A 22,636-nucleotide genomic window follows, 5' to 3' on the forward strand; every position below is an offset into this window, starting at 1 on the left:
ACTTTTGCACTTGATAAATCTCTTACCACTGCAAGTCAAAAATCACTTTTATGCTTTTGTAAGCAAGTTTCTTTTTTTTGGCTTATGACACTGCACAATCAAAAAGTCGCACAAAAGTAGTCACACATTCGACTTTTTTGCGACTATTTTAAGCAAAAAAAAAATGTACTAAATGTTTTGATAAATGTCCCCCTATATGGTTACTGTTTGGTAGTAGAGTTGGACTTAGTATAGCACTTTTCCTCAGTAATTGCAGGCAGAAATTCCACTTGCTAAAATGTATAGTGTAGTGAATGGGTTTCTGTTCACAAATTCACACTTCGGAATTTGTGAAGTGGAATTTGTGAACAGAAAATCCGCTTGGAAATTTCCGCCTGAAGAACGGCATTGCTCATTCTTCAGGCGGAAATACTCGAGGAACGTATTGTAGTCTATTGGAAACTGCAGTGTCTGTGCGGTCCTAGCGCCGACTGATATAGGCGGCACTGGCCGCACTTGGAATCTCCAGGCGGAAATTTTCTGCCCAGAGATTCCGCAGTGTGAACCTAGCCTAACACTCCCATTCAGGAGGTTGGCATTTTCTTATTATGCTTCTGTCCATATCAATCTCAGTACGTGAACTACATTTAAATATGAAAGAGGCCTTATTCTAGAGAAATGTATAGTTTGTATAGTTCAAAGCAAACATATCTTGCTGGCATTAAAGGGGTACTCCGGTGGAATATTTTAATTTTTTAAATCAACTGGTGCCAAAAAGTTAAACAGATTTGTAAATTACTTCTATTAAAAAATCTTTATCCTTCCAGTGCTTTTTAGCAGCTGTTTGCTACAGAGGAAATTATTTTCTTTTTGAATTTCTTTTATGTCTTGTCCACAGTGCTCACTGCTGACACCTGATGCCTGTATCAGAAACTGTCCAGAGCAGGAGAAAATCCCCATTGCAAACCTATGCTGCTCTGAACAGTTCCTGACACGGACAGAGGTGTCAGCAGGGAGCACTGTGGACAAGACAAAAAGAAATTCAAAAAGAAAAGAATTTCCTCTGTAGCATACAGCCGCTAAAAAGTACTGGAAGGGTAAAGATTTTTTAATAGAAGAAATTTACAAATCTGTTTAACTTTCTGGCACCAGTTGATTTAAAAAAAAAAAATTCACCGGAGTACCCTTTTAAACATCCCCTCCAGCAGTGAACGGTTTTCAGCAGCAGGATACCATTTTAAAATGTATATAAAAAGCTTGTACTGAATCAATGGACTCTCAGCAGGCCAATAGCAGGTTTTAGAAGTAGTTATTTTATGAATAGTTTGAAAGAGCAAAGGTTTTGCCCTGTAGATGATGTCAATGTAACAAACAAAATTATAGTTTGGGGGAAAACAGAAGCTATCCCAAGTTTTATTTATATATATATATATATATATATATATATATATATATATATATATATATGTATATATATATATATATATATATATATATATACTGATAAAAGTTTTGATTCCAAGGAAACATGCCCACAGCAGAGCCATGTGCACAGAGCCTAGAATGAGACATTCAGAGTCGTATTTGAACCATATGGTGCAGCCATAGTAGGCAATATGTGCTTTGCCATATGATGTACTTTGCCATATGATGCCTTGGCATTGTACTTGGAGATATTCTCCTCTAAAAGCAATGTCTCTGCAATGGACATCTGATGGAGTATGTGCTTGCGGTGCTCTGAATACCTAAGTAATAATGGTAGGCACTGTGTAGGCCAGTGCATGGCAAAGCTTATTGGAGTCAGACACTAGAGTCATGCTGTGTGCAGCCTCTACTGTCTGACGGCTAGCTAGCTCCGACTGAGTTCTCCCCCCGTCATAAGTGTATGTTATCTTGACGGTGCGCCGGCTGCAGTGGTAGGGTAACCGGTTGGTGACAGAACTGCGCCCGCGTTTCGCTCAGATCCACCCTAAAGGTTAGGACAACTTCTGACTTCAGTCAAATCAAGGATCTGGTACACAGGGCCGGCACCACCTATAGGCAAGATAGGCAGCCGCCTATGGCGATCTCTTGATGGGGGCGCTGCTCCGGCCTGCCGCAAAAAAGTTATTGTCTGCACACTGCCCCCCCCCATGATGGACGGTAGAGCGCAGCACTGCCACTGCACACAGCGCCCCTCACTCAGGTCCTGCTTCCTCTTAGCGTCCACCCAAACCCCCCTTCCCTCCCCCGGCCCTGCTACTTTTAAACATAGTGCAGAATTTCTGGTATAAAAGAGCACCACAGCTCCACCCCAAACAACCCCTAGGGTGGCAAAAATCCTTTCACCAGTCCTGCTGGTACACTACACAGCCTCTTTAGGGGTGCACCATACACTGCTTGACTGAACACCACATAGTGCCCACGAGTGCCTTGTGTAAAGATAATGGCATGCCATGTAATTACTGCTAAATAATACTTGAGGATGCCACCATATACTGTCTGACTCAAGTCCATAGTGCCCATCAGTGCCCTGTGCATACATAATGGTATACAGGGCGGGCCATTTCTATGGATACACCTTAATAAAATGGGAATGGTTGGTGATATTAACTTTCTGTTTGTGGCACATTGGAACTTTTCAAGATGGGTGGTGACAATGGTGGCCATTTTGAAGTCGGCCATTTTGAATCCAACTTTTGTTTTTTCAATAGGAAGAGGGTCATGTGACACATCAAACTTATTGGGAATTTCACAAGAAAAACAATGGTTTTAACGTAACTTTATTCTTTCATGAGTTATTTACAAGTTTCTGACCACTTATAAAATGTGTTCAATGTGCTGCCCATTGTGTTGGATTGTCAATGCAACCCTCTTCTCCCACTCTTCACACACTGATAGCAACACCGCAGGAGAAATGCTAGCACAGGCTTCCAGTATCCGTAGTTTCAGGTGCTGCACATCTCGTATCTTCACAGCATAGACAATTGCCTTCAGATGACCCCAAAGATAAAAGTCTAAGGGGGTCAGATCGAGAGACCTTGGGGGCCATACAACTGGCCTACGACGACCAATCCACTTTCCAGGAAACTGTTCATCTAGGAATGCTCGGACCTGACACCCATAATGTGGTGGTGCACCATCTTGCTGGAAAAACTCAGGGAATGTGCCAGCTTCAGTGCATAAAGAGGGAAACACATCATCATGTAGCAATTTTGCATATCCAGTGGCCTTGAGGTTTCCATTGATGAAGAATGGCCCCACTATCTTTGTACCCCATATACCACACCATACCATCAATTTTTGTGTTCCAACAGTCTTGGAGGGATCTATCCAATGTGGGTTAGTGTCAGACCAATAGTGGTGGTTTTGTTTGTTAACTTCACCATTCACATAAAAGTTTGCCTCATCACTGAACAAAATCTTCTGCGTAAACTGAGGGTCCTGTTCCATTCTGCAGCACCTGAAACTACGGATACTGGAAGCCTGTGCTAGCATTTCTCCTGTGGTGTTGCTATCAGTGTGTGAAGAGTGGGAGAAGAGGGTTGCATTGACAATCCAACACAATGGGCAGCACATTGAACACATTTTATAAGTGGTCAGAAACTTGTAAATAACTCATGAAAAAATTATGTTACGTTAAAACCAAGCACATCATTGTTTTTCTTGTGAAATTCCCAATAAATTTGATGTGCCACATGACCCTCTTCCTATTGAAAAAACAAAAGTTGGATTCAAAATGGCCGACTTAAAAATGTCCGCCATGGTCACCACCCATCTTGAAAAGTCCCCCCCCCCCCCTCACATATACTAATGTGCCACAAACAGGAAGTTAATATCACCAACCATTCCCATTTTATTAAGGTGTATCCATATAAATGATCCACCCTGTATATTGTTATGCATTACATATCTATAGTACCTGAGAGGGCAGATATGCCATGCAGAAGCATAGAAAAGCTAGGTAAGAATTTCTTACCTAGATTTCCCAGGCACCTGAAGGGCATATTTGCTTACTAGAGAAACTACATGGCGACCATTACTAGCCCAGAATGTTTGCGAGAATTGGTGGGATTGGACATACATGGGCAGGAGTGGAACACACACGAAGTGTTAGCAGGAAGTAATGGTCAGAAATTTCTCGGTAGTCGGTGGGAGGGGGATTACGAAAACTGTCCAGCACAGGGCTCTAGTATGGAGCCATAATGCATTATGGTGGTTTTTGATCTATATCGCTGGGCTTGTAATATCATTTATAATGCTTTTCTGAAACTTTGTAGATTGTTTAACTATAGCATTTTAAAGGGGTACTCCACTCCCCAGTGCCATGCCCCCTCATGACATCACCCCCGCCCCTTGTGACATCACGCCCCGCCCCCTCAGTGTAAGTCTGTGGGAGGGGGCGTGGTGGCTTTCACACCCCCTCCCATAGACTTGCATTGAGGGGGCGGGTGTGACGTCACAAGGGGGTGGGGTGTGATGTCATGAGGTGGCGTAGCGACCCCGAAGCTCGCACCAGCGTTCCGAACTAAATGTTCCAAATGCTGGGGAGTAGAGTACCCCTTTAATGTTCATCTGGTCTTGCCGGTATAACAGTATAGCACTGAGCTTTTCCTATCTGTTCCCTGAAGCTATTAATTAAAAAAAAGGCCATAGAAAATATTTACAAACATGATTTTCCTAATCCTTCTCTCATGATGTATATCAAGGGTGAAGAGTATTGCTGAAAGTACTGGCTCTTTTACCTACAATATATGATTGAGCAGATTGGTTGCAGCTCGGCAGGACATGCTGGTTTGTTCTTATTCCCTGGCTCCTTAGATTTTGCCTATTGGAAAGACCCCACCTAAAGTCATAGAAGACTTTGGGTGAGCATTTTAGTTTAGCTTGAAATAGAGCTGTAAGATATGGGGTAACTATGCGATTGCAATTATGGGCCTAAATATTGCGATTTCAATATGCAATGCAATATAATAAACAAATGGTGAAAGCCCCCCATTTATGTCTAATCTCCCCCATTTCACATCTATCCACCCATTTCATGTCCACCGCCCATTTCCCCCATTTAATTTCTATCTCCCCCGGTCACATTCTCCCCCAATCAAATTCTCCCCCCCATCACATCTTCCCCCTGTCACATCTCCCCCTTGTCACTTTCCCCGTTACATTCTCCCCCCCCCCACCCCTCACATCCCACCCTGGTTATATTCTCCTCACTTAAAATCCCCCCATCACATTCTTGGCCCCCCCCGTCACATTCTCTCTACTGTCACATCTTCCCCCTGTCACCTTCCCCCGTCACATTCTCCTCACTTAAAATCCTCCTGCCCGTCACCTCCCCCCGTCACATTCTCCCCCGCTATCACATCTTCCCCCTGTCACATTCTCCCCCCACGTCACATCCCCCCCCCAATATGTCACATCCCCTTCTGCCACATTCTCCCCAATGGTCACATCTTACCCCCCCCCGTCACATTCTCCCCCCCCCCCCCTCACTCCCCCCCCCTGTCACATTTCCCCCCCTTCTCCATGTCACATCTCCCCCCCCATGTCACATTCCCCCCTCCACTGTAATATTCTCCCTCCCCTGTCACATTCTCCCCCCCTGTAGGTAGCTTTTTGTACTGCAAATACAGTTGGTTTCCCATATGGTTTTCAAATATCCCCCCGGATCCGGGAAACCTAGTGTGTTTGCTGCCGAAAAAGGCATTTCCCCATCAGCCAATCACTAGCTTGACACGTGACACTGCTAGTGATTGGCTGAAAGGGAAAGATCCTTGTACGGAGAAGAGAGGAGACACCGGACCGCACGGAGGGGAATGGCATCTTGGCATCTGCAGGGATCGGGAGTAGGTGAGCATAAGGTTTTTTATATTTTTCCCTGCACCTCTTACTTAGCACAGTGTTTCTCTACCAGGGTGCCTCCAGCTGTTGTGAAACTACAACTACCAGCATGCCAAAGGCTGTCTGGGAATGCTGGGAGTTGTAGTTTGGCAACAGCTGGAGGCACCCTGGTTAAGAATCACTGACTTTTACTATTTGAATTTGTCTTTACCCACTCTGGTTTTTACACGGGAGGCGGCCCGAGCAGATCATCGCAAGTTTTCTCGGGGGGGGGGGGCTGTATCGCTATATCGCAGTTCACAAAAATCGCGATTCGATTGCTATGACTCTCCATTTCTTATATATACAGCTGAGATACTCTACTTCCACATTTTACTATACATTTAACTATACAGTTATAGCATTGCTCCACATTGTTTATGTGGCATGCTATGCTATTGGTGAAGCACCCCACACACCTAATGTGAACATACACTTTCAATGGCTTTCAGCCAGTTATCTCTCCTGACTTTACCATGGCTGTGTTATCTATTGGGGGGGGGGGGGGGGAGGCTAAGCCACATCCAAACTGCTTTGGTGACAACTTATTACTCCCTGATGTACCTGGCATCACCTGTCAGTGAAGATTTTAGAGAGAAACCTTTTCTTAGAGAAAGGCTACATAGACTACTAACAGCTGGATAATACCTGGGGGACCTTGATGTTTGTGCTTACATTTTGTCACGTATGGGCAGGAAAAAGATGAAGTCCTGCACTCTCCCACAACCCCTGTCCCTTCCAATTGCTTATCCGCCCTTACTGATGAATCCACAACCTCGACAGTCCCTGCCTATCTACGTGCTGGGATTTTAAAGTCAAAATAACAAACTACAAAAGTACTCAAAAGTCACAGGTGAGGGAATTTGTCAGGAATACAAAATGTAAATGCACACTAACAACAGAGAGGGAGACAAACAAACCAACAGATAAATCAGAGTCAGCAAGCCGAAGTCAGAACCGAAAGAACCAGAGAGATGCCGAATAAGAAAGCAATGGGTTAATCCAGGAAACACAGCCAAAGTCAGAATACAAAATTGATGATTCCAATACAGAAAGCTAGCTCCAGAAACAATTTCTTTCACAGGCAACGTGCACTAGCCACTGAAGGCTTAAAGGGGTGCTCCACTGGAAAACATTTTTTTTAAATCAAGCGGGGTCAGAAAGTTAAACAGATTTTTAAATTACTTCTATTTAGTATTTACTTCTATATAAAACTCAATGTGTGTATGTATGTGTGTATGTATGTGTGTGTGTGTGTGTATGTATGTGTGTATGTTCAAGCATCACGTCCAAACGGCTAATGATATTAGCGTGAAACTTGGCACACATGTTACTAATATGTCAACAACAAACATAGGATAGGTAATTTAACCCTTACCCACCCCCATTTGCCAGGGTCAGGGTTTTTGTTTAAAGTCCCATACAAGTCTATGGGAAATATATGTTACTTCATAACTTCCAAATGGCTGGAGATATTTCGATAGTACTTGGTCACATGTTACTTATATGTCCACTTAAAATATAAGATAGTTAATTTAACCCTTAACTACCCCCATTTGTGAGGGTCGGGGTTTTTGTTTAAAGTCCCATGCAAATCAATGGGAAATGTATGTTCCCACATAACTTCCGTACGGCTGGAGATATTTCAATAATACCTGGTACACATATTACTTATAAGTCAAATAAAAATATATGATAGTTAAATTAACCCTTACCTACACCCTTATATAAAAGATGGGTTTTTGTTTTAAGTCCCATGCAAGTATATGGGACTACTAGTACCTCACTCCACAAGCTCCGCTCTGCATCTCCTGGTGAATGTGTCAGTCCAGCTTGCAAGCCACACCCCATCTCACAAAGACATGCCCACATTTTAAGCACCACCCCTTTTAATATCTACCCTTTTTTGTGCATCGGTCTGGCTTGCAAATAATGCCAAGTCCCACAAAGCCACGTCCCCTTCAATTTTCAGCCTACAATATCTTCATCACAAATCAGTCCCACCTGAGGACAGCATATAAGGATGGAACGTAAGGACGAGATATAAGTACGGGATATGAGGACGGGATATGAGGTCAGGATATGAGGATGGGATAAGAGGAATGAATATTAGGTCAAGATATGAGGAGGGGATATGGAGTTGGAATATGAGGTTGGGATATGAGGACGGGATATGAGGTCGGGATATGAGGTCGGGATATGAGGTCGGGATATGAGGACAGGATATGAGGACGGGATATGAGGACGGGATATGAGGTCAGGATAGGAGGACAGGATAGGAGGTCGACATAGGAGGACGGGATATGAGGTCAAGATATGAGGATGGGATATGAGGATGGGATGTGAGGTCGGGATATGGGGACGGGATATGGCGTCGGGCTATGAGGACGGGATATGAGGTCGGGATATGAGGACGGGATATGAGGTCAGAATATGAAGACGGGATATGAGGATAGGATATGAGGACGAGGTAGGAGGACGGGATAGGAGGTTGTGATATGAGGATGGGATATCAGGATGGGATATGATGTTGAGATATGAGGACGGGATATGGGGTTGGGATATGACAACAATATATGAGGACGGGATATGTAGTCAAAAGCTTCTTCCTTTGTTGATTTTCCTCTCCAACGCCAGATACTCTAATATATATCTATATATATATATATATATATATATATATATATATATATATCACAAAGCTTGACTCTAGTTCTCCCTCTAGTGATGGAAAGGAGTTTATCATGTACAAGATTTAAGATTTATGTGCATTAGTACATAAACTTTATGTATGTGCATTTATTCATTAGCAATATTGCCTTTGCAGAATAATTTTAGCAAATTATTTGATTTCATGCAATTCCATGTGTTTAGTCTGATGTTGAGTTCATGCAAGGAAGTTTAATCCTGGAGTATTTACCATATTTGAATGTGGGCCATGGTATGCATTTGTAAACTCTGTTATATTACAGTTCTGGAGAAGATCCGTAGTGCAGTAGGAAGCTCCCAACTCCTAATGTCTCAGAAAGTTCAACAGTTTTTCAGACTTTGCCAGCAGAACATGGTAAGTGGTTACTTTCATGTCCAAACAATAATAATATACATACATAAAAATCAATAATATTACATAACTTGATATTTGGGCTAAGAAAGTGTCATCTTAATATTTTTACAACTGCCTAATATTTGTTTATTTGCTGTCAGTTTGCTGCCATCTGAGAAGTGATTACAACTGTATCCATATTGGAAAATGATTTTTAAAGGGGTACTCTGCCTCTGGACATCTTATCCCCTATCCAAAGAATAGGGGATAAGATCTCTGATCGGGGGTTCCGCCGCTGGGGACCCCTGCAATCTCCCTGCTGCACCTGGTGTTCGTTTAGAGCGTCGGGTACAGCGCCGGAGGCTCATGACGTCAAAACCGTGCCATGCTACGTGACATCCCAAGCCTCCACCCCTCATCGCCAGACATCCGACAAGGAGCAAAGTTAACTCTGTGCACCGGGTGTCTGGGGTGTCGCAGCCGAGATCGGCAGGACCCCAGCGATCAGAAATCTTATCCCCTACCATTTGGAAAGGGAATAAGATGTCTTGGGGTGGAGTACCCCTTTAAGGCCTGATTGAGGCATTGTGTGAAAATACACTGTTACAATTACCTACTTTTGTACAGATTCTGTTGCAAATATAGACACATATTTCACTTAAAGTGATATTTTGATGGCCAAAACGTATTCCCTATCCTCAGCCTGGGGGATAATAAACTAACTGTTGGGGGTCGACTGCTAAAATCCCCATTTGCTCATGGAAAAAAATTCACACCACACGTGCATAGTTAGCACACAGTTAATTTTCTATGGGGTGTCTGAACATTGCTAAGCTCAATGTTCCACAATGTTTGGAAGCCCCATAGAGAATGAATGGAGCACTGGCCATGGTGCACTTTATTCATTCAGGGGGCATTTTTCCACTATCCTCATGATTTCTGGGGGTTCCATACACATAAGTTAATATCCACATCTTCTCCGAACCTTCCATTCTTTTTTACACATTGGGGGACATGTATCATTATTTGTGTATGGTAGAAGCAGTTTACCCCTTTTCCCGAATTCTAAATTATGTGCAGAAGCGCTAAATTTATCAATCAAGCGCAATGAGCTTCATAAATTGCGGGTAAATATAGTAATCTCCTCAATCCACTCTTTGGAAAATAGAATCGATGATTTAGAGCATCTTGCTACGTTAAGTCCAAGATGGCTTATATTTGCGCAAAAAAAACTTCTCTTGCGGCAAAATTTTTGGTGTAAAGGAAAAGTATGCAGTTAATAAATCCATGCGTACTATAGATGTCACTCCAAGGTAGCCTGATTCGGCCACATCTGGAGGACATGCTCTACCAAAACGTGCGCAAAAAAAATGCGCAAAAAAAGGGCTTGCGCAAAATTTTGTGCAAAGAAATACACACAAAAAAAGGGTAAAATCTTTGATACATGTCCCCCATTGGGAGTATCTCCTACAATAGAGGGCTCTGATATATGTCTGATACAATAGAGGGGTCTGATATATGTGTTACTATACAATGTTGATGACAGCATTAACATTTTGTGACAGTTATTCATAAAATCATGTTGTTGTGAAAAGTTGGTAATCTCCTTCCATAAAGGAAGGAAAGGAGGGGAAGGAGGAGGGGAGGGAAACAATAACATAAAACACCAGGGAAGGATACAACAACAAAAGTAGACAGAAAGAAACAAAAGAGGAAAATAGACAAAGAAAGAGTAGCAAGGTCCAAGTGCATTCAGAGGGGTTGCCTATCGAGAAATCTGTCCCAGAGATCCCACACCGAGAGGAACTGCAGGACTGTGTTATTCAGGGAAGCTGTAATAAACTCCAGGGAGCGAATTTCACGGATTCTAGCAAGTAACTCACCCTCAGGCGGGGGTGAGGCCCGCTTCCAATGCTTTGCTATGAGAGTCTTGGCCGCTAGGACAATATGTAGAAATAATTTAAAGGGTCTCTTGGTTAAAGTCCTAGTAGATAGCTGCAATAGGTAAACTAAAGGATCTAGAGGCACCCTAACCCCCAAGACATCCTGGAGCAAACTGTGGACCATAATCCAGAAAGGAGTGATCTATGGGCAGGTCCAGAAAATGTGATATAAGTCTCCCAAGCCCACCCCACAACGCCAGCATTAAGGGGGGATGTCCGGGTTCAATCTATTGAGCAGAACAGGGGTGTGATACCAGCCATAAGCATTTTTATACTGTGTTTTTTTTTTTGTAGGCTGTACAGATAGAGGCCCGAGAGGCCCTGTCCCAGATCACCCGCCACTGAGGGATCGTAAGGGTGGTGTTAAGGGCCTCTTACCAGAGCCCCATATAGCGATGAGAAGGGGGAGTACCGTCCAGGGGGGAAATGAGGAGGGAGTAAATGCTCGATAGCAACCCCTTCATCTGTGGCCCACTCCTACACAACCTCTCAAAGCTCGTGGGGAGTGACACAGTCAGCGAGCCCCGCTGCAATGACAGATAATGCCGAAGTTGCATATAGTGGATCAATTCAGAGGCAGGGAGTTCCCATCGAGACTTCAAGTCATCAAAGGGTAAGAGTACTCGCGTGACAGGGTTCACTATATCAGCCCAACAGAAAATCTCCCTCGAACCCCACTCCAGGCCCATGTGGGAGGTGCTACCCGGAGGAAAGTCCGGGCAGTAAAGGAAAGATTGTATAGGGCAGTAGGGGGAAAGAAGCCTAAACCGCCTAGAGCAATATGTCCACACATATCTAGTAAATGACATAGTGCCTAGAAGGGAGGGCGTAGGGGAGGAAAGCGGAAAAGACCACAAGAAAGGGTTAGGGTGGATAGGGGCCAACCACAACTTCTCAATCTCCATCCATTTGCTGTAGGCAAGATGAGTGAACCATGCTGCAAGGTGATGGAGGTGAGCTGCCCAATAATGTTCAGTGATATCAGGAACCCCCAGGCCCATCGAAGACTGGCTCGCCATCATACTGGACATGGAAGCCTATGTCTCTTAGCATCCCAAATAAACCAAAAAACCGCTGACTGAAACTACCGCAGCATAGCCAACGAAACCCGTACCGGCAGCGTCTCAAAAAAGTAAATCAATTTAGGGAGGATGGTCATTTTGACTGCAGCAATACAGCCAAAGAAGGAGATACATTGTGACCTCCACTTTTCAAGCAAGGAGCGAAGCTCTTGAAACAAAGAGGGAAAATTCACAGAGTAAAGAGAGGAATAACTATTTGAGAGGGAAACGCCCAAGTATGTAATAGCGGAGGAACACCAACGAAAAGAGTAGTTAGCGCGTAGCAGTGCAACTTGGAGAGGTTGATCTTATAGCCAGAGACCCTACCATAGTCATGTAAGAGTTTATACATAGAAGGCAAAGACAGGAGAGGGGTAGTGAGAGTGACCAGAACATCATCAGCAAAGGGGCAGACCTTAAAAGCCTTCCCATGTAAAGTTATCCCCAGAGATATCTGGGTCCCCCCCTGTCTAGTACCATTGTGGAGAGTAAATGTATAGTGGATGCGGATGGCAGTTTAAGAGAAGCAGTAGGGGAGGAGTAGAGACCCCGCAGCGCAGTGAGAAAGCTACCCGTGATTCCAAACTTCTGAAGCGTAGCAAACATGAATGGCCAACCTAGCCTATCAAAAGCCTTTTCAAAGTCAAGACTCAAAATCAGGGCCTGCTCGGATGGTTTGTTGACCAAGTCGATGAGGTTGACAACACGTCTCGTACTGTCACCACCGTGGCGACAGGGAATAAAACCAACGTGGTCCTTAAGGACAAGAGCCGGCAGGAAAGCACAAACGCGTGTAGCCAGCACTTTAGTGAACAATTTCAGGTCCGAATGTAGCAGGGCAATAGGTCTATAGCTAACGCAATCATGGGGATCTTTATTCGGCTTCGGAATCAGCGTAATTTGAGAATGAAAAAACGTCTGTGGGATTCCCCCCCCCCCCCAGAGAAGAGTTATACAGAGGGACCAGTTTAGGAAGAAGGAAAGAGGAGTAAGTCTTATACTACAGGTAGGTAAACCCATCAGGGCCCGGAGAGCGCCCCGCCGAAAGCGTCTTAAGGACCTCGGATAGCTCTTCAGGAGTAATAGGAGTGTTCAAGATCTCCCTGTCAGAGGCAGAGAGAACCGGAATGTCACACCTATAGAGGATGGAATCTAGAGCCTCAGCAGGCTCTCCAGGGTCCGAGGGAAGCTGGGAAGGGAGGGAGTACAGTCGAGAGTAATAGTCCTGAAAAAGGCGGGAGATAGAGTCAGGATGATATTGTAAAGTCCCCGTGGCATCCCTTAACCCCTTAAGGACCCAAGGTTTTTCCGTTTTTGCATTTTCGTTTTTTCCTCCTTACCTTTAAAAAATCATAACTCTTTCGATTTTGCACCTAAAAATCCATATGATAGCTTATTTTTTGCGCCACCAATTGTACTTTGTAATGATGTCAGTCATTTTACCCAAAAATCTATGGCGAAACGAGAAAAAAAAATCATTGTGAGACAAAATTGAAAAAAATGCCATTTTGTAACTTTTGGGGGCTTCCGTTTCTACACAGTACATTTTTCGGTAAAAATTACACCTTCTCTTTATTTTGTAGGTCCATACGATTAAAATGATACCCTACTTATGTAGTTTTGATTTTGTCATAGTTCTGGAAAAAATCATAACTACATGCATGAAAACGTATATGTTTAAAATTGTCATATTCTGACCCCTATAACTTTTTTATTTTTCCGTGTATGGGGCGGTATGAGGGCTCATTTTTTGGGCCGTGATCTGAAGTTTTTAGCGATACCATTTTTTCATTGATAGGACTTACTGATCGGAATTTTTTTGCGCGTACGCCATTGACCGTGCGGTTTAATTAACAATATATTTTTATAATTCGGACATTTCGGCACGCGGCGATACCACATATGTTTATTTTTATTTTTGTTTACAGTTTTTTTTTTTTATGGAAAAAGGGGGGTGATTCAAACTTTTATTAGGTAAGGTGTTAAATGATCTTTATTCACTTTTTTTTTTAAATGTTATAGCTCCCAACAACCAGGCCGAGGAAGGGTATTTATGAAGACGTGCCAAAACCCTGCGAAGAAAGGGGATCTGTGCAGAGTTAGGGGAATAAACATTACAAAGGAGTAGGGCTTCCCCCCCAGAAAGCCCTGGAGAATGACAAATCTACCTGACGGGTCTAAATAGGAGGAGGAAACTTGTAAGGGGCGAGTTCTTGAGATTAGGACAGCCACGCCTGCAACCTTCCTATCAGCAGAGGCAAAGAACGCCTGGGGTAAAGATGGTGTATGAAATCAAAAGTGCCTGTCTTGTCGAAGTGCATCTCCTGAACATAAACAATATCTGTCCTAAGGGCCATAAGCTCCCGCTGCAGCAGACGCCACTTTGTGGGTGTATTAAGACCCTTCACATTCAGGGAGACACACTTAGCAATGAGAGGGAAATGTAGAACTGGTGCAATATACTGTACTCACTCAATAAGACAAGCAGCACACGAACCAGCGGTTCTGAGGCAGGAGGCCACCACAGCTCACCACGAGACCTAGAAGAAAAGGAAGCAAAAAGAAAAAGGAACACACCACAAAGAAGGCCAACAGAGCAACAAACAGGAGTTGAGTAGGGATTGGAGACACAATGGGAAAGAGACGAAGGGGAAACAATGCCAAAAACAAACCAATGGCGAAGAGGCCAAAGCAGAGACCAACTCGGCAGCAAAGAAATGTAGGTATAACATAGTCAGTAGCAATACTTCACAAACCGTGACCCCAGAGGGGAAGGTGGAAGAACGCATCAGAGAGGACCTCCAGAAATATCAGAGTTCCCTCGGAGGCCACGCCATATAACAGCCCCAAGTAGACAACCCCAGAACATCATTCCATATAAAGAGGAAAGCAATAATGTATGGAAAGCAGGCAAAATAAACCAAGAAATATAGGAAATCAGAGAGGAGATAAAGCCCCGCCAAATAACTGCAACATTCAGGGATATCTAACATCAGAGTTCTCATGGAGGGTCCAAGTCCCGACCCAAAGGGCTGGATGGAAAGGCAGTTTCCCCGCCGGCCAGAGCGCCTCCCACGGACCGGCTGCCACACTAGCGGTAGTGCAGGAGGTGGAGGAATCAGACCCCAGTCCTGAAGCCGGGGAGGTGGAATGTCCAAAGTAGCACAGAAGTCCGATAGATCGGCAAAGGTGCGAAGCACAGCAGGCAACCCTGAACACTCAATGTCAATGTTCGGACCATCATCCGAGGAAGAGCCACCGACCCCCGGCCGGGAAACACCCGGAGAGCCCACCAGCGAGGGAGGGCCCCTCAGGGGTACCACAACAGGGGGTCCCGAAGGAGACTTGTAGGTGGACATTTCCCTGTGCAAATTAGGGGGAGCACTAGTGGGGCTATCAGGGGGTAGAGAGGCCCAATCACACACCTCCGCAGGGGGTAAATGCACAGCAGGGGACAGGGCAAGTGGAGACCACACAGCAGGCCCACAGGGGTAGGCAGGAGCACTCGAGGAAGGGGAGACCCCCTCAGCAGCAGACCCCCTTACAGGAGAGGGGTGGTATATAGGAGCCCATGTGCCATGAAGGGTTACCAGAGCCCAAGGAGGAGTAGAGAGGAGGACAGCAGAATGTGGAGCCCTGGTAGCAGTGGGATCCAAGGAGGGTGCCTCCAGCAGTTGCGCCCCTTGTGGCTGTACAGGGCAAGCCAGGCAGAGGGGAGAGGGGTCACTCACTGTGGCAGCAGACAGCTTCCTGAGGTAAGGTCCTTGCGACAGCAGCAGGGGACTGGCTGGTAAGTCCGGGAGGGCGTCGGAGGCCATCCACAGCCGGGCTGCAGCAGAGACGGGCTCTGTAATGGCCACCACTCCGACTGAGCGGGAGCGCAGGCCTCGCGCTGGAGTTGGAGATGCCGGCAGGGAGGCCGGGGCAGAAGAGGGAGTCCTCAAGAGGTACCTGGCGATCCCTCCAGGCACAATCTGGGTGGTCAGTTTGGGTGTGGGCACCTTCCGGCGCTTGCGGGTACCTCTCGGCATGGGGCAGAGAACTCAGGGCACCAAATGGAGAAAGTTAAGAGGCCATGAGGGACGGAGCTCCAGAATCAGGCGGCCATTCTCCCCAGCGGCAAGACACGCCCATGTGTGTACAAATTTTAATCTGAATACGGTTGAAAACTGTATGCAGTTTGAAAAATTGTGTCGGGTTGCATCCATTTTTTAAGTAAAAAACTTATACGTTTTTAACTTTTCATTCCATCATGAATAAAGTTTCACTTGTTTGATTAAAATTGAAAAAAAAATGAAAAAATGTGCAAAGTCAAAAACCGTATGGTGAAAACTGGATGGAACCGTATGCACATACGGTTCTGTACCGTTCCCATTGACTCCCATGTTAAAAAAAACTTACAAACTTAAAAACTTGCAAAAACAATACGGTTTTTCACCCGGATCAAAAACCATGGTAGGCTACGGTTTTGGGTACAGGAAAAAAACTGACAATACCGTACAGGGTGCAAAACAAATGCAATCTGATGCATCTTTTGGCATACGGTTTTCAATGGAGAGTCAATGCATACGGTTTTCAATACGGTCCGTACGGTTTTCAAATTGAAAACATATACTATATATATACATAAACTATATTGCAAAAACGTGGTGTGGACCCTGCCTTATCATGGCATACTAAGCTTTTTTATGACAGTAAAATCTCTTTTTTTTACGGGTGTGACTACTTGTCTTCTTTAAAGGGGTAAAGGGGTAGATGCTACATTGGTCGGGTCCATTCAGAATCTTCCTAATTATTGTTTTACAAGTGGAATACCAGAATACTCCATGAATAGACTTATTGGTATTACATATTCATATGTGCCATTAAAATGTATTGTTCCTGTTGGCAGAGAGAGAAGACTGGATTGTAGATTACATAGCATTTTATTATTTTCTATAGTGCATTAAAAGAGGAGGAGGAAAGGGTTACCCTAAGTTTCCTTTACTACATCATTTTAGCATTAAAATGTGGTAAAGTATCTAAGGGGCAAGACATTGATAGAAGAAGTAGCTTTTTGGTACTCATGAGCAATTTACTGTTTACCAGTAAATAGTTATAAGTCTGTTATAATATATTATCAGTAAAGATGAGCAAATCGAATCGGACTAAGTCGAATTCGTTCCGAATTTCATGAAAAAATTGATTCGGACCGAATCCGAACTTCGACTCAATTCAAAATAACAAATTTCTTCATTAGTGACACCCCTGCGATCGTCCTGTATAATATCTTTCTCTGCAATAGATAGGCGTGGATACCCACTGTGATCTGTCCTCAACTGCAGGTACTACTGCTCCCAACATGGAGCACACTCTGCTCCATGCTGGGAGCTGTAGTACCTGCATTAATAGACAGACACCGATTGGATGTCTGTGATTGGTTCCAGTCATCTGGCCAAAAATTATGATTTAGAACAAAAACTAGAAAACAAATTATGAAATGCACTCCTCATACATACCTGCCCGCTCCCAAAAATTGAAAGGCAAGAAAAAATAAATAAAAAGTTAATGTTAATTTTTAACCCCTTATCACCTTCTAAAAATCATAACACTTTAAATTTTTCACCTACAGACCCATATGGGGCTTATTTTTTGCATCACCAATTGTACTTTATAATTACATCAATCATTTCACCATAAAATTTACGGTGAAACCAGAAAAAAAATATTTATGGGGCAACATTTTTAATTGGGGGCTTCCGATTCTATGCAGTACACTTTCCGGTAAAAATGACACCATATTTTTATTCTGTAGGTCCATACGGTTGCAAGGATACCTAATTTATTTAGGTTTTATTTTATTTTACTACTTTCAAAAAATTATAACTACACCAAAATTAGTATGTACGTATACGGGGATATATGAGGGCTTATTTTTTGTGCCATGATCTGAAGTTTTTATCGGTACCATTTTCGTTTTGATGTGACTTTTTTATTGTCTTTCATACATTTTTTTTAGGGTTTACAAAGTGACCAAAACTTTTTTTTGCAATGTTATAGCTCCCATAGGGGACTATTACATGCAATACCTTGATTGCAGACACTGATCAATGCAAAGCCATAGAATCTCTTGGGGTTAAACAGGGATCAATTTATGTGGGTGGGCAGGGACCTAAAAATGTAGCTGACAATAATAAAAATGTAGAAAGGGGCTATTTAAAAGTAAAAATAATATAGTTTTTATAATTAATTTTTTTTATTTTTATTAGTAATGTATTTTAATATTATGTTTAATAACGTGTGTGTATGTGTGTTTCACTTTTTTCTATTTTTTTTTATTTTTTAGGTAGTCCTACGACTCCCAGCATGGAACAGACTGTTCCATGATGGGAGCTGTATTACCTGTACTAATAGACAGATCGCCCCAGGTGTCACTCCTGATACCCGATGCAATTGTCCTTTCTATCGCATCTGTGCACTATACTCCGGCCGGCCAGTGATGTGAATAGAATTCACATCACTTATTCTTGTTTCCCGCAGAGAGCTGTGATTGGCCAGATGGCTGTAAAAAATCACAGCTCTCTGTGGGAAATCTGAATAATAGGTATATATACGGCATATACTCATACTACAGTGAGAGCAGAGAAGAGCGTCTGCCAGCCCGCATCTGTACATCATACAGGACGAATGTATCGGGTGTCCGAAGTGACACCCACTGCAATCAGTCTATTAATGCAGGTACTACATCTCCCAGCATGGTGCTCCTTGTTGGGAGCAGTAGTAACTGCAGTTGAGGACAGATCTCAGCGGGTGTCACTCCTGACACCCGATGCGATCTTCCTATCTAGATGCGAGAAAGCAGCCCACATCTATACATTATACAGGGCAATTGCAGCGGGTATCAGGAGTGACACCGAGCGATCTGTTTATTAGCACAGGTACTACTACTCCCATCATGGAACAGTCTGTTCCATGCTGGGAGTAGTAGTACTACCTAAAAATGTAAATAAATAGAGAGAAAAAGGTGAAACACATGCACACACTTTAAAACACATTATTAAAATAAATTAGTAATAAAAATTTGCCAAGAATTTATTCGGATGAAATCGATTTTTTTTTTATTTGGCGAAATCAGCCGAATCAAATTTTTCAAAAATCCGCTCATCTCTAATTATCAGCTTAAAACTTCAAGTTTTTTCTTTTTCTACAGGACCCCACCTCATTTCCCCTGCCCACCTCTCAAGATTTGGCTGGATTCTGGGACCTCCTTCAGCTCTCCTTTGAGGATGTGGGCATGAAATTTGCAGAGCTGCAACAGCTGAAAGACAATGGATGGAAATTATTGGAATGCAAGGTAGGGTATCCTCAATAAGGCAGTGTTCTCATCTAGTAGGTTAAATGTGTTTTTGTGAAGTATTTTTTATCATATCGCATCAATTAATAGAATATTGGCCCAGATTTTTTTTTTATCTGGACAAAAACTGGCTTTTCCCACAGCAACCAATCACAGCTCAGCCTTTATTTTAGCAGAGCAATCTGAGAAATGGAAGCTGAGCTGTGACTGGTTGATCCAGGGCAAATGTGTATTTTCTAAAGCAATTACTTACCATTACTTCCCAATCACATAACATAACTCTCTTCTGCATACAGAATTGTCAGGTTATTTCTTCTGAAAATACACAAACTATTATAATAATTTTCTCAATGCTGCAGCCTGTTTCTATTTGAGGCAACCAAAAATGCATGCATTTTCTCATACAGAGTCAAGAAACACAATGTATCTGCTATTTTAGAACACAGCCTAAGCATGGTAAAATAATTTTTTATGCAGGGCAATATGTAAGATAACATTCATAGGCCAATCGCTGATCTTGGGTGCTGACACTCGGCATCCCCGCCAATTATCTTTTTGTCGCCCGCATTACACAGTGTATGGGGCCACAAGAAGATGGATCATTTTACTGTGCGGCATCACCAGCATAGCTTCTCTTCAACTGAACAGGAGCTAAACTGCAACTGCTTCTTGCCCCATTCACAGTGTAGCCTGGGTGCCAAACAGCTGATCGGCGAGGGGTGCACTGTGTCAGCATCTCCTCATAGCCTATTCTGTAGATAGACAATCAATCATATTTGCCTTAAAAATTCTTTTAAGAATCTAACTACAAAGTTTATCCTCAATTTATTATTCAGTTTACACCACACTTTAGCAGAGATTGAACAGGCTCAAAAATAACATGTAAATTGGTTTAAAATTAACAAAATTTGCTTCTCACGCTAAAAAACTAAAAGTCGTTAATCTCTAGCTTTTAGACCCCTTGCAATAGGACACTTCCATCCTTAATTTAAATTATAAAAAGCAAAATGTGACTAATATATGTAATTAAATAGAAAAAATAAATTGGTGGCTCGTATTCATGTTGTCATTCTATGTAAACTACTTCCTGTCTTGGGTCATTGACTTCCTGTCTGTGTGGACTGAGCATTTTCTTAGCATTCTCACTCAAACCATCAGTCAGACCAGGGAAGAGTGAGTCGTGGTAGCACCACACCTCTCCAAAGAGCTGTCCAAATTGTAGTATAATAAAAGAAGCCTTACATCATGATTTTGCCATACTGTTTTGAATCAGTTTTTTATTTAGGAAAAAGTATCCTTCAAAAACTGACAAAACTGTATGCAAAATTGTGCAATATAAAAACCGTATACGGTTTTAATATCTGTGAAAAAGTAATTCCAAAGTCACCCACAGACGCCCACAGGGTACTTCTACTCTCATCATGGAAAACCTTATTTCCATGATGGGAGTAGTAGTTCCCCTGGCTGCGGGAGTCTGCGAGCAGCTGGGGAACCTACAGTAGCGCATGTACTACTACTCCCATCATGGAACCGAGTCTGTTTCATGTTGGGGTAGTAGTATAGGGGCTGAGGGATTGATTGCATTGGGTCTCAATTCTGAGACCCATTGCGATCTTAAGTTATTAACCAGGGGAGAGGGCGGCATGCCGTGCTGCTCTTCCCACCCAGCAATGTATTTTTGAAACTCTATACTTCATATTCAAATACCCTGCCGGGAGCCCAGATTGGCCGGCACCAAGTGGCCATTCACGGCTCTCTGCTGAGTTTTTAAAATTAGACAGTGCGGCTCAGGGTTTTTCACAGAGCCAGCCGACCGGGGATTGCTGCGCGATCGCCACCCACTTAACTGGCAGGAGTGGTCCCTCCTATTACTGCTCCCATCATGGCCAGTGTCTGTTCCATGATGAGAGCAGTTGTAGGAGGGACTGCTCCTACAGGGGAAGCGGGCGGCATTGCGGGGCGATCCCCGGCCGGCTCTCTGAAAACCCTGAGCCGCACTGTCTAATTTTAAAAACCCTGCCAAGAGCCGTGAACTAGTGCTGGCCATTCTTGGCTCCCGGTGAAGTATTTGAATATGAAGTGCAGAGTTTCAAAATACATAATTTTGAGACCCGATGCTATCAATCCTTCAGCCCCTGTACTACTTTACCCCACATGGAACAGATTCTGTTCCATGATGGGAGTAGTAGTACAAGCGCTAATGTAGTCTCCCCAGCCACCCACAGACTCCCGCAGCCGGGGCAACTGCTACTCATATTATAGAAGAGAGTCTTTTCTATGAGCGTACAAAATACAGAACCATACACAAAACCGTGGTAGACTATATATTTTTTGCATGGAAAAAAAAAAACATGCAAAAAACCATACACATATAAAAACTTACATAACTGGATACATCTAGTTGTGTAAGTTTTTATATGGTAGGTCGTTGTATACATTTTTCTCTATGGTTGCATATGGTTTTCAAATTGAAAACGTATACTGCAACAGTATAGCAAAATTGTGATGTGAATGCACCCTAAGGGGCTTCTCAAAAATAAGACAACACTTTTGAACTTAATTTTATTAAGTAAATCACTGTATCTATTTTAGACTGCATAGTTAAAGTGTTGCTGTCAATTAAAAAACTTTTGACAAGTCAAAAGACATCCAAACAGGCTTGTAGGTGTTGTCGCTATAGCAAATAAAATCTTTTTTAATTTTTTCTCAATACTACTCACATGCAAATTTCTATGATTTTAGGGGCCCTGATTTCACTTCTTTTTTTTAATTTTTTTTTTTACATTTTATTGATATGCCCTCCCATTCCTGACTTATGAGGGTGTCATTTGCAAAAACATTTTATATAATGCAGATAACATCATTGGTTGATGCTGTTTTATCTCTATAGCTATTGCCTGTGTGTCTCGGCTGGGACAAAATACAGGGAGTGTGGACAAAATACAGGAAGTGTGGGTGGGATCAGGGCTCTGTGACATGCCCCTGGCTCACACAGCAGAATGATTGAAAAGCCAGGAGCCTGTACAGAACCCGCCCACAGTTTCTTTATTTTGTCTCTGCACAGAAACGCACAAACAATAGGTGCAGGGACAAGACAGCATTTTTCAACCACAAATTTACACATTTTTAACCAATGTACGGTATATTAAAAAAATATATATAATGTTATTTTCTACATTATATAGAAAGTTTTTTCAAATGACAGGTGCCCTTTGATTTTAAAAATGGAAGTGAAAATCATTGATGGGGTGGATTATACAAACAGGGGGGTGTAAATGTTTTACATTGACGGGCATGTATTAGGAATTTAAACGGTGAATTCCGCCCATCACCTGATATTCACTCCCATTATTAAACTGAATTTCAAACTTCAAACCCACATATCTTGGGAACTGGAAAGTGTATTAAAAACTGT

At 43.0% G+C, this 22,636-nt stretch overlaps 1 protein-coding gene across 13 annotated transcripts in view; it reads left to right on the forward strand.

The window, feature by feature from the left end:
- Positions 1–22,636, forward strand: part of DLGAP3 (DLG associated protein 3) — a 538,301-nt gene that overhangs the window by 503,382 nt on the left and 12,283 nt on the right. For all 13 annotated transcript variants that reach the window (XR_008888792.1, XM_056557211.1, XM_056557221.1 and 10 more), the window contains 2 exons: positions 8,814–8,905; positions 19,078–19,221. Coding sequence is in view for 12 of the 13 variants with exons in the window: in XM_056557211.1 (XP_056413186.1) it covers positions 8,814–8,905; positions 19,078–19,221 (236 nt within the window). In the remaining variant the exon portion in view is untranslated. The remainder of the gene's footprint in view (positions 1–8,813; positions 8,906–19,077; positions 19,222–22,636) is intronic.

Source organism: Hyla sarda, chromosome 2 (genome assembly GCF_029499605.1).
Source record: "Hyla sarda isolate aHylSar1 chromosome 2, aHylSar1.hap1, whole genome shotgun sequence".
Lineage (NCBI taxonomy): Eukaryota > Metazoa > Chordata > Amphibia > Anura > Hylidae > Hyla > Hyla sarda.